This window comes from Alligator sinensis, unplaced genomic scaffold (assembly GCF_000455745.1).
Source record: "Alligator sinensis unplaced genomic scaffold, ASM45574v1 scaffold917_1, whole genome shotgun sequence".
NCBI lineage: Eukaryota > Metazoa > Chordata > Crocodylia > Alligatoridae > Alligator > Alligator sinensis.
The window spans coordinates 2,104,404-2,117,138 of record NW_005841988.1 but is presented as its reverse complement, the minus strand read 5'-3'; the positions used below and the strand labels follow the sequence as shown (position 1 = coordinate 2,117,138).

The following is a 12,735-nucleotide window of genomic DNA, read 5'->3' as shown; positions in this document are numbered from 1 at the left end:
CTGCTCATTCTTGAATGGCGTGGGAGAAACTTCAGATTCACTGCTTTCATTGTATTCATTTTGGGTTGTAAGGCTAGGTTCACGCAGCCTCATTGCTGGCTGTTCCAGCAGGAGGCCATTTGGAGGTAGCCCCAGCAGCGGAGCAGATACTGGATTTATGTACTGGAACGGTAGGAGGAATGCAAGGCTGTTAGGGATGTTTTCAAAATGATGAATGCTGGAAGGGTTGCTGTTCTCCAGGTGAGCAAGGAGACTTGGGCTCCTGGTGCGATTATTGCTTTCAATAAAAGTCCTTATGTCTGAATCCGTCTTTGAAGATGGCACAGCCACGGCCTGCCCTTCTTTTTCTTGAATTGCCATCAGCTCCACGATGGATTTGGTTTCCCCAAATCTCAGAAACTGCTGAAGGGTAATAATCTCTTCTTCCCTGGACATGATGGCCCAGCGGTCCAGCACCTTGCCTGCAGCATCCTAGAGGCCATATCAAAGAAACAACAAAGACAAACACAAAGAAAAAAAAACTTATTGATTCTGCATAATTATTGGATTTGATAGAAGTCGCTCTGCAGCCTGCACATGAAACACTAAGCTCAGAAAACAACATGCAAACAGTGTTAATACTAGTCAACCCACAAAGCAAACTTTTCTGCCATGCAAATGTAGTAATTAGAGTCACAGTTAGAGAAACAGATTGAGTTTAATAATGTCAAAGCAAACAAAATGTGGACCACTGGGGCTCTGTGATCTAAAATGCCTTCAATACTGCTATTTTAACAACAGTGATCTATGTACTATGCCACTGTTTAGCATACATTAGTATAAGACGTGAACTCTTGCTGTGCACCCCACTGTAAATGCAGAAAACTGTACCTTAATCCTTATTAAATGGTGACACTTCAGGAAAGAATTAAATAAATGCATTTGACAGAATTCACTTTTTGTATATAAGAAGCCATAAGACTGAAATTGGTTAGGAGAAATCTCATAAAATGTTTTTCAAAGATTTTGAAACAAGGCAGACATTTTAATAATAGCACAAAAATATGAATATTCTACATGTAGCCCCTATTTTTTTCCATGAGGGCAATACTTAAAATTGCTTTTATTACCCACTTGCATCAAAAGGCTGAAACTGAGGCATGGAAAGAAAAACCATTTTTTAGTATAACTGTTACCGGCAATTTATCGTAACCTTGAACCTGGGTTTCGTCTAGACTTAAAATGACTTTTTGGCAGCTTTGTTATAAAAGACAGTTACAAATATTTAAAAAGTAAACATTTGATGGGTTTAGAATAAATGTGTAAAAATGTTGTCTCTTAACATTGCCTTCTGATAGCAAGGGAAAAATCCAGAGAGAATACACATCAGTAATCACCAGACTATCTGTTGTTAAATATACATTAAAAAGCATTTCACACTTTCATTTTTGCTAGTAAGTATGAGATTTGCCTGGAGGTACGACTTAAAAATTCTGCACTGTAACGTCAGGCAATCCATTCCAGCATGTATTGTTAAAAAACAAATTAAAATACTTATATAATGAATACATTGTTTTATTGACATCTTTGCCATTGGATTAATACTGGACATGTAACAATCACCAATAAAGGCTGTCCAAAGGGGTGGTCCAGTTTTTCCTGCATAGAACATTTAGAAGCCTCTGCCTGGAACTTCTCAATGCTGTCTTTGGTCTTTTTTGACCCTGCATATCAGATTCAAAGCTTAGGGACTACCCTTTTTTAAAGAACTCACCAGAATTAGCTTCATAGTTTCATAGTTTCAGGGTCGGAAGGGACCTAATAGATCTTCTAGCCCGACCCCCCGCCAGGGCGGGAGAACAACCCAAAAACACAAACAAAACCACTCACCCTAAAAACAAAAACGGGACTCAAATGAGTCCAGCCAGGTAAGTATCCAGCCTCTTCTTAAAGATCCCCAGGGTAGGGGCCAGCACCACCTCCCTTGGAAGTTGGTTCCAGCTCCTAGCCGCCCTGACTGTGAAGTAGTTTTTTCGGATGTCAAGTTTTTAGCTTGATTAGGGAGAGGGCAAATTTTATATTAAAATTATTTTTCAGTCAGTGCAGTATTGATTTGGGGGAAGGTGGGTGGGGGGAGGGTGTTCCTGGGCATTTTATAGCACAGTAAATCACAACTTGCTCAAATGATGAAACACGCACTTAAAACCCAGTGTGTCTGGTCTTGGTCTGGTCTTGATCATTTTAATTCAGATTTGTCTTAACTCATCAGATGCAGTTAATGAAATGGGTCAATGCCATGCATGTTGCAATACTTTACATGAGGTTGTAGAACTATTATCTTGGCTCATGGTGCCAGGAATGTAATTAACCTATGACAACAATATAATGATGGGAAAATCTTAAATAGGCTCTGAACATACAAGTTGATACACACAGACACATCTCTGCATCTGTGCAGAATGTTCTTTGCTGGGGATCCATGCTTGTTACAAGTAATTCCTGTGAAGACATCTTGCAAGACCTGGCCATGATTTATAGACTTGGTTCAGGCAAGCTCCCCAAATGTATCTAGGACTACTCTAACTCCTACCAGCTTACAATTGCACCAGCCAGCTGGAAGAGAGCACCTATTATACAAGAACTCATTGAGAACCATTGCAATTTATCCAGCAGGGCAGGAAATTCTTGGAAGGATACATACGCTTTAAAGCTTCAGGACTGTACTTTCCTTCCCTTCAACTTCCAAACTGGTTACTTTTGGCAATCTGCCCTGCATACTTATCACAGGCTCTCTTGACTCCTACCACAAAATCCATCAAGTTTCCTTTTTCCTTGCCATAATTATGTTACTTCTAAGATAGCTTTAGGTCTTTGCCCGATATATGAACCATTACACACCACATATCTTTAATGTGAAAGCCACTGATGTTACCTCCTCCTCCCCACAACACAACTTGTACCTGAAAAAGCATTTGTGCACTTGGGAAAGGCACTGAATGGTTTGGTGATGGGATTGTTGGGTTTCTCTAATTTATAGCAGTCACCAATACTGAATCGGGGACTCTGTCTGCTGCCACCATCAGGCTGCTTGCAGCATTCTATTTGTAGTAATTTGTGTGTTTCTTTTTAAATAAATAAATACCCTCAGAGACCTGCCTAATGCATATATGTTTTAAAAATTTGGATATTTAAATAAATGAAAAAATTAGAGTTGAACCATGCTGCACACATTAGAACAAGTCATGAGACTGGAAATCTATGGATCCCACAGTAGATCATTCCACATAAAATGAAGAGACTGATTAGTCTCTCTTCTCATGACAGCAGGGTGTATGCTCTGGTAATGCCCTTGGGGCATATGGCATTGCTCCTTTTTTAGTGCCATATTGTTATCCTTAATTACATTCTTATAGCGTGCCCTATATAATGTTTTTTTAGAGGGGTGGGGAAGATGAAAGTCTCTGGGCCACATTCTCAGGCCTTACTAAAGTCTCAGTGAACATTTAAACAAGCAATAGAGGATTTGCTTGGCATGGGTTTATCCTTAGCTGTCATAAAGACAGCAGTCTCAGGACCAAGGGAATCAGAAAGTTGGTTTAAAAAAACCCTTTTCCTACTCCCATGAGCTATACTGAGTGTTTGCACAGCTAAGGATTTACGTCAATTTACCAATCCCTTAAACCACCCAGTGACCTAATCATTACCATCTTTAAGGCCAGTCCTACAAGGACCAGGCTTTGTCCAGTTTTTCTTAGCAGTGATGAAGTGTGTGTGCGTGCATGCATGCGTGTCTTTCTGTTTTGTTCAGGCCTGCACAGTTCTACATTTGAGTAAAGAAAATAGTTTGCTACGTTTGTTGCAAGCATTACATTGACCTTTTAAAGGATTTATAGAAAAATTTTCTACTGACATGAAAATACTGTGGGTGGAGTCATAGATGTGAAAGATGGTACATATTTTTCTTTCAAATTCATATTTTTAGGTTGGACACTTAATTTTTTTTGCTAAAAGTAAAATTTTTCTAACAATACCAAAAGTGGAACAGATCATGGTATTTCACAGAAAATATATCACTTTTGTACAAAGTAGAGCATATGGTTCAATATTTACATAGTGATGGTTTTCTATAAATCACTCTGAGTATACATTAAAATTCAAAACTAGATAAAGAGCAAATAGGAATGTCATTTTTTGATAAAACTTGAAAATTAAAAGAGAATCTAACCATTATCCTTTTGAATCAAGCTATAACTAGCTAGGGATCTCTTTGTATACTTTAATACTTGATTAGAGGTCCAAGTCCTTTCTTACATGTAATCGATTTCTTGTTTCTTATAATCTCTCATGCTAAATTTTCTCCCCAAAGCCATTAAATCATATCCACATTTACATTTTTCATGACAAAAGGTTCCAATTTACATTACTTTTTCCAGCTCACTACTGATTAAGCCAAGCCTCCTGTGACAATATGTACAAGCAAGTCAGTGAGTGTAAAGATACCAATGTATGCTTTTCAGCTCTAAGCAAGCCGCTTCTAAGCAAGCCTGGTGAAGAATACCTAACCTGTATGGCATACAATGATGTTCTTGCTTCCCTGACCATACAGCCTGATTTTTTTTTTGTAAGTCAGTGGCTCTGCTCCAATATCATAAAGAGAGAATCTGTAAAACCCCTATGCCATAAAAGATTAACCTCCAAGGGTTCAAGACCTATAACCTTAAATCTTTCTTCATCTGGGTTTAAACGCACACTTGATTTTCTTTCTCTATATATATTATTACTAAAAATATAGATACACATATAAACACCCTGTAATAGGTCTATGAGGCAGTGTCATAGTTAATCATTATGAACCTGTCTCCTGATTTTTGCTGACCTGTAGGTTAGAATGAGACGTGTCAGAATGTGTTAGGATGTATCCTGCCCTAACTTCTGGGTCATATCAAAACAAGTGATAGGCTCAGGATGATTATCTCAAATGATACAAATGGGTTAGAGTGGAAGACAAGCACAAAGTGCTCTCTAATTTTTATGAGTTTGATTGGAGATGAGTGGGAAGGGGGAGTTTTGATTTCCTGAGAGCTTTTGAGCTTTAATAAGTTTTCGATTTATCCTGGCACCCTTACAACGCGTCTGTATGGAAAATGATGGCCTCTATGCAATGCACATGTACTTTCAACCTTGAACTTTGTTGTCAAACCAGGTTGTTTTAAAGTCTTCTTTTTGGGTGAAAAACTGAACAGAGTCCTATGGTCTCCATTATCCTGAGTTAATTATTATATATATAAATTACATCTGAGATGTATATATCACACACTTATTTGTAGGACTATATTTATCTCTTACATTTACGTCTTGGCAAAGCTAACAGGGAAGGGAGCTGCATGTATGTGTGCATGTACAGCTATAACCACAAGGAGAGTTGCACAGGAGTTAAGATGAATAAAAAGGTTAAAATTGAAAATGATTTTTTAAAAAAGAATTAGCAGATTCCAGGAAGCACTAAAGGAATAGTTTAGGGTACTATTGTGCCAATTTATGAGAAGTACTCAAAGTTATATGAAAAAATAGCATAGCAGGCTTATTTATTTTAGGAGATTTGTGTGCACACCTCACACTCACTTTTTCTCATGAATGGTTTTCTTCTTCAAGTGTGCAGTAGTTAGAGGATGTATATATATAGTGACTACAAATGTAATCCATTAGTTAAGCCAGTCAAGGTTTACCTTGCACTTAACTCTCTTCTATAAGCCCTTCTAAGACAATATCTGTTTTCACTGATCTTGGGAAAACATTTCTATTACAATTGAAAAACAGACTGAAATGCTCTAACTCAGTCATACTATAATCACACAGGATGGCTTTCATTAGGGTGTAGACAGAAAATCAACATTTGTTTCTGATAAAGAAAGCCCTACATAATTTCCATGATTTGGGGTTTGTTGTTTTTTGTTTGGCTGAATTTCCCAGGAGCATCTCCTTACTTGCAAATTAGCTTTCAAGCTGTTATGCTGGGAGTAGTAGTTCATATCCCATCTTTTTCTGGGGAAAAAGTGACCACTACAGAGAGGTATATCAGTTCACACTTCAACAGATGGGAAAAAGCCTAAATGCACTAGATTTCTCTCCTCCTCAGGTCACTTGCTACCGCCTACTGATTACAAGAGGAACAGTATCTGGCCTTATGTCTAGATTTTCATAAAAATATGTATCCACAGACTTATTTTCCTGATGGGCAATCTTTACTTACATTGACCCAAGGTCACCTTTGTTCTTGCAAACATCAGAGAAAGGTGTATGTGCTAGCTTACTGTGATCAAACAAAAGCAGCCGATATAAGATTTGATAGGACCAAACTACAAAGTATCATAACTTACAATCTCCACAACTCTCCTTATCTTCTCCACCCCTCCTCCTCTCTCCAAATCATGTGATAAGAGTCAGTGGTCTTTTCCTTATGTCTGCTGCTGCATCAGACACCAACACAACACAGCACCACAGTCTGCAGTCAATAATGGAAATCTTTAGTTTTTGGCTTAACCACTGCCTCTACTGTACTGATAAAAGCAAAAGAGCTGGATTGCCCCTCCCCCGACTTCTTTAAACTGCAGTTGTCATCTTTTACAAAGACAGGGGGTGCATATCATGTCTTTTGCTTATGACAACTAACAAAGAAAGAACGGCATCAAAGCATACATATGAAGGATATTAGCAGCATGTACCCAAATGCATGAGTGGAGAAATGCAGAAATGTGGTTTCTTAACAGAGTATTTATTCTTGTTACCAGTATCTGTCACAAGTTGCTCCTCATACAGCTTTTTCCATCTCTCATAACTTGGTTCTATGTTAACAACGAGCTGGCACTTCTATGGCAACTTCTGCCTAAAAGGACCTCAAAGGGCTTTACAACTGTTTACTAATTAAGATTACAGCTGAAATCATGCTCCAGTTCAGAATAACTACCATGACATCATACGAGAGTGAATTAGGGTGCTGACAGTCATTTGGTTAAAGGCACATTGGGATGTGATCTGTGATCCCAACAATCATGCTTCCTGCCATACTACCTTTGCATGGCAGTATGTGTGATTTTGGGATTGGGGATCAGGCCCCAATCCTGCCGTACTTGACAGTACGAAGCAAAGGTGCCTGACAATCGCTCCAGGGACTAAACAGGCTGCCAATTCAAGCCCCTGGAGCTGGCTGCTGATCAAATGATCAGGGACAGCACCAAGGTCCATTTCAGCCCTAATGTGGTCTGCCCTGCTAATGTTCATTTTAAGGCACAATGAAAGCTAGCCACAAAATTAAAACACATTTCAATTTTTGTCACACCATTAATTGGCTGAATATTTTGACACAGTCTAGTACTCCAGTATTAAAAGGAGCCCAGTCTATCTAGGAATACATGTAGAGACTTGCCACCATGATGGGACGCTGCGGCTGTCTCAGCAGCCCTGCACAACTGTGTAGGAGAGAAAGCAAAGAATACCATGTCCAACTGAAACTGCAAATGGAATTTAAGTAGGTGGAAGGTAATAACCATAGTTGAAACTTGGCCAGGATACCAGAGTTAACCACCCACAGTCTTGCTAAAAAGGCATATGGAATCTTTATTGACCAAAAGTGCTCACAACCTCTGTTTTAGATTTCAACCTAAATCAGAACCTCCAGCAGCGCAGTCCTCTACTGGAGCACTGGTTCAGCAATAATTCAGAGAGAGAAGCCTACCTGCCCACTACACTGGACTTTATGGAGGGGGCCCAGTTCTGCTCTTTCTGATATATCCTCCATTTCTTAGTTCCCATCTACCTTATATCTCGCATCTCAGTAACAGTTACACTCTTTACAGAATTCCTAATATGTAGCTCTGAAAGATTATGATATAAAGAAATGAATACCCTGCCAAAATCCAAATAAAAATAATTTACAGAAGAAAAGAAATCTGCTTAAATGGGGTAGGGAAGGACTTTTTTCATTCATAAAAGAAACATTAATAGAAACTCTAGCCCCCACCTCTTCCTGAAAAAAGTATTCACCTTTACAACTCAAATAACACTATTAGGATGCTAGGGCACTAGTTTTAAATGCTTCTTGTGATTTTTTAAACATATTGTTTGACTTTTGATAAAATATTCACTTTGTTATGGAATGCTCTTGATTATGGATCTGATAAGAATGTATAATTCATAAAAGAGGATCACTTTCTTTCTTAGTAACAGTGTGTACAGCATTTTTATTTTAAAAACTATGATAGATCACGGTGGGGTTACAACATATTTAATCACAGCAGCTCCATCTACACCTTTATAGTTAAGCACCTGTCAAGTTTTTCCACTGTAAAGCCCTGCTGTATTCAGAGGCTTAGAATTTATCTGGAGAAGGACATTCTAATTTGAAGCTGGGGTTTGATTTTCTTCTTGATTATATTATTTTTACAGTGGTGGAACTTCAGTAGAGTCAGATCCGATTTGCACTTGGGAAAATGTAGGGAAATCAGATGCTAACTTGATTGCAGCAAAACAACTGGTCCATCATTCAGCATGAATAAATATTGAATGACTAATTCTAAAAATATCTAGCTGGTCACCTTTCAGTGGTTGCCATTAATATTGTCTAATTATTTAGAGAGTGTGTATGTGTGTATATACGTATGTGTGTATGTATATGTGTACACACACACACACACACACACACACACAGAGTAACAGTAGTCCCTAAAAAGGAGCTCCATCATGCAGTGGATTGCACACACTGTATTTAACCAATGAACACTTACACTCTTTCAATCAGTTCTGCCTAAGACTTTCAAAGTTGTCTGAGGCACTCCCCAATTTCAATTAATAGAAATTCATGCATTCTGCTCCCTTAGCTTTGAATTTCAAGGCCTGGGACTACATTTAGAGAAATAGTAGAGGACATCTTAGGTTCTCTACAGATGGAATTCTGGGCTCCACGAATGCTTGCATGCTTGTCTTATTGGGGTGATCTGACCCCAGCTGAATTCCTGCCCCTTGGGCAGGGGGCTGGACCTGATGATCTTGCAAGGTCCCTTCCAGCCCTAATGTCTATGAAATCTCTGAATGGGACTGAAATTTAATTTAAATTAGCTTGCTGTCCTTTAAGCAGCTTCACAACATCCAGGTGCTGAGTGATACGGGTATTATTTACTTTTAAAATTTTTTTTATTTTTAGGCAGTGCTGGCTCCCAAAGGGGTTGGCACCATGATGCATTTTGCAGTTTGGAATGCAATATACGGGAATGTGTGCGCTGCAGTATATTGCTAAAGAGGACCACATATAAATAACAACACTGTGGCATGGCATGGTAAATCAAGGACAGAATTTAAATTATAACTTTAGAGGTTCTGGCTCACTGCACTGTAAGCTAGAGCATCAGGAATACATTTTTAAAAGAATGTATACATGTAGGTTGAGTTTGCAACTTGTGTATCCTGGGGCAAAGTAGTAACTGAGCATGCACAGTATCCAGTGCACTCTTAGACCTTAGACACAGCAATCTGATTTTTCACAAGCAATAACCAATTGTGTATACACAGCTGCCTATTTTGGTGCATGGCTTTACCCTTTGTTACTCTCATTCACTGAGATCAAAGGAGTTTTCACAGTTTGGAAGGCAATAATATGTAGTGCACTGATAATTAGACTAAAAAAAAGTTACATTTCCTGGGTTCATCTAGTCCCTGCATGCATCCAACAAGCTGTTCTTCTTAAAGTGCTCTACTCCACAGTTCAGCTGTCTCTGAAGGAAGAATCTCTCACAGGATTTTATGAGAATCAGTGAATATTTTCAGAAAGCCCTGAAGACATACTATTATATTTACAACACATATAGCTTCAACAGTTGCCTGAGTGCCAAGATCTAAGCTAAGATACAAACATACTATTTGGATTAATTACCACATATGCTGAGTGAGACTGCATCTAAGTGCAACACACTGAAGCAAAGCCAGAGACCTAATATTTAGGAGGTCGGACTACAAGATTATAAGGGTCCCTTCTGACCTTAAATTTAAAATCCATGAAACATTAAGCCAGTAATGTTAACTGGAAAAAAGTAGCAAATGGCTAAATCACAATGTCCTCTTAGGCAAAACTTGTATTGAAGTCAGTGGGAGATTTGTCTGAATAAGGGCAGAGAAAGGAATTGAGGATTTCACTCAACAACATCAACTGGAATAGAAGTGCTTATTAGTGTAGCTGTAACTGTATTTCATGAAATGCTTGGGTCTGATTGAGCATAAAGCTGTGACTCAATAAAGGGATTCAGCTGTGCTCTATGCTGGGTATGTGAATGGCAACAGAAAAGGGAGATTGATTTCTGTCTTCACTATTCATTAGGGAACTATGCATTATTACTTGCAATATATACACAATGATCTTAATAAGAACTCTTTTTTTGGATTGTTTACTTTTAAAAAAAATTATGCCAGGAAAGTCAAATTTATTATAGGTGCATGTGTGATGCAGAAGGCAGACAGCGGGGTGCACGTAAGATACCAAGAAGCCAAAGGTTAGTTAGTACACAAAAATTCTAGAAAGCGTGAAGCAAATTATCTGTCTGCACACATTACAGGCACTGAAATGCAAAGGAAAATAGGAAAAAAATATATTGTGGTGTGCAAGGTAATAATAACTGTGCCTGCATGCCTTAATACCCTCTTGTCCCAGCAGTCTTGACTTTCTAGGCAGCCCACTTCTCCACATTAACAGTAGTCATTTGGAGAGCAGCAAACGTGCCATTAGAAGCACTTTTACAAGTGTATATTCATCCACCAATTAGCTTAATGTGGCCGCTTTCTGCATATTTTCTATCCAGGCTTGCACAAATCTTATTAATATTTCCCCCTAGCGCTTTGACAGATTACCTTGTCATTATGCATCCTGGAGCCTTTTAAACAATATGGGTAAACTACTGTTTGCGAGGTTAATGACAATTATCCCCTAATTACTGCATAAGTCACTCAGTCCACTTTATCTCTTAGGCAGGGTTCTGCTCTGTGTATCTGCCATTGTGTCACTGTAAATGAATCTTGTATAGCTATGTTTATCTGTCGTTGCCTTGTAAATTACACTGACAGAAGAATGAACAAATTACTGTGTGTCATCACTTAAATACGGCTTCAAATATTTAAAAAAAAAGAAAGAAAGAAAACCAAACCAGAAGCAGAAGACTTGAATTTTAGCCTGATCACTCTTAGTAAAAACATACTTAAGGTTTCAGGTGATATATTTCAGAGCTGATGGGATAGGATTTGGTAGTGGGGCCCTGAGGTAACGGGGGAAGGGATGGAAGAATAGGAGAAACAAAAAGCTCTGGTAGTAGTAATGCTATTATTATCCTCTGACAGTTTTCTCTGTTATTTTAACAGATGATATGACTAGCTCATAGTATTTTCCAAATGTTCTCATACTCTGTCAGGTCAGTAGGGATGTGCTGCACTTCACAATTGCAATGGTTTCTCATCATGCTCCCCACAGTTTTCAGCAATACAAATGTAACACAAGGGCCCAGCATAAATGGGAACAGAACTAGCATAAATAAAACCAAAGGCTTAACTGATATAATGGGTGCATTTTAAACATTATCAAAGAGAATTAATAACTCGGATCCAATGTCTGCCCTGAGCAGGCCCGCTGACTCCAATGGAATTGCTCAGGGCAAAGCTGGCAGGCAGGATCCACATTAATATATTGTTTCAAACAATAATTAAAAAAAAATTAGATTCATACCCATTGTACTTCACAATATCCGTACATGGGTTTTCCTATTTAATGTACGTGGGCTCAATTCATCCCTGCCAGTGGGCATTGCTTTGCTCCAAGTCACACTTCTCAAAGAGGGGACAGCAGTCTAGACAGTGGCACTCTTCCTGGCATGTTACACCCATTCAGAGCAGCTTACAGTCAGGGCTTCACAGGTAACCCACATGTAGGAGTGTAGAGGCCAACCTCCTTTATGGAAAACAGACTGTTTAGTGACCTGCCCAGCTTCACACACCTGGGACAGGCTAATTCTCAGAACAACAATAAAGTATCTTGTGTTAAGATGCACTAGAAATCCATAGGAAAGAGTGATTTTCATATTTGAAGTGGCTAATAAAAACTTGCCTAAATGCGCCATTCTTTATTAAACCAATATTTCTTTTAAAAGTGACAGACTGACAGACCTGAAGACTGCTGCCCTCTAGCTACACATGCAATTGTTACAGGACAGATAACTCTGAGTACATGGAGTTTTCCATACTGCCCCGCATTGATTTGGAAGGGTCTTCTCTAAGACCAGACAGGCAGGTGAGTCTTCAAGCCTCTTCATTATTTTACCTGGACTGCCAACAGTTACATTAGCCGTGGTGGGTATATGTTGAGAACATATGCCTCCTGGGATTGAATATACCAAATTTATTTCATGGAGGAGAACAAAGAGCCATCAAACACAAACTTTCAGCCACCACTGATCTAGGCAGATTAGGAGCCAACCAAGAGAGTATGAAGTGCCATTATTGAGCTCTGAAACTTGTCAGTTTAATTTAAATCTGGTACTTAACTCTCACTGAAAGGGTCTTTCTGCATATTTTGACACCTCTGACCCTGTTACCAGTGCCATAGCATGGTTGTTTGGTGCCTGGGGCAAGCCCACAGCAGCAGCCCACCCTTGTCCTGCGCGCAGATCCAGAGGACACACACTCCCTCATGCTTGCCCGGGGGTGCACGGAGCAGCAGGAGCTGCTCTC

General features: G+C 39.0%; 1 protein-coding gene across 1 annotated transcript in view; it reads right to left on the bottom strand.

Annotated features, from left to right (window-relative positions):
* BNC2 (basonuclin 2) overlaps positions 1-12,735 on the bottom strand; it is a 456,753-nt gene that overhangs the window by 25,406 nt on the left and 418,612 nt on the right. The window contains exon 5 of the mRNA XM_025201266.1: positions 1-471. Within this exon, the coding sequence (XP_025057051.1) occupies positions 1-471 (471 nt within the window). The remainder of the gene's footprint in view (positions 472-12,735) is intronic.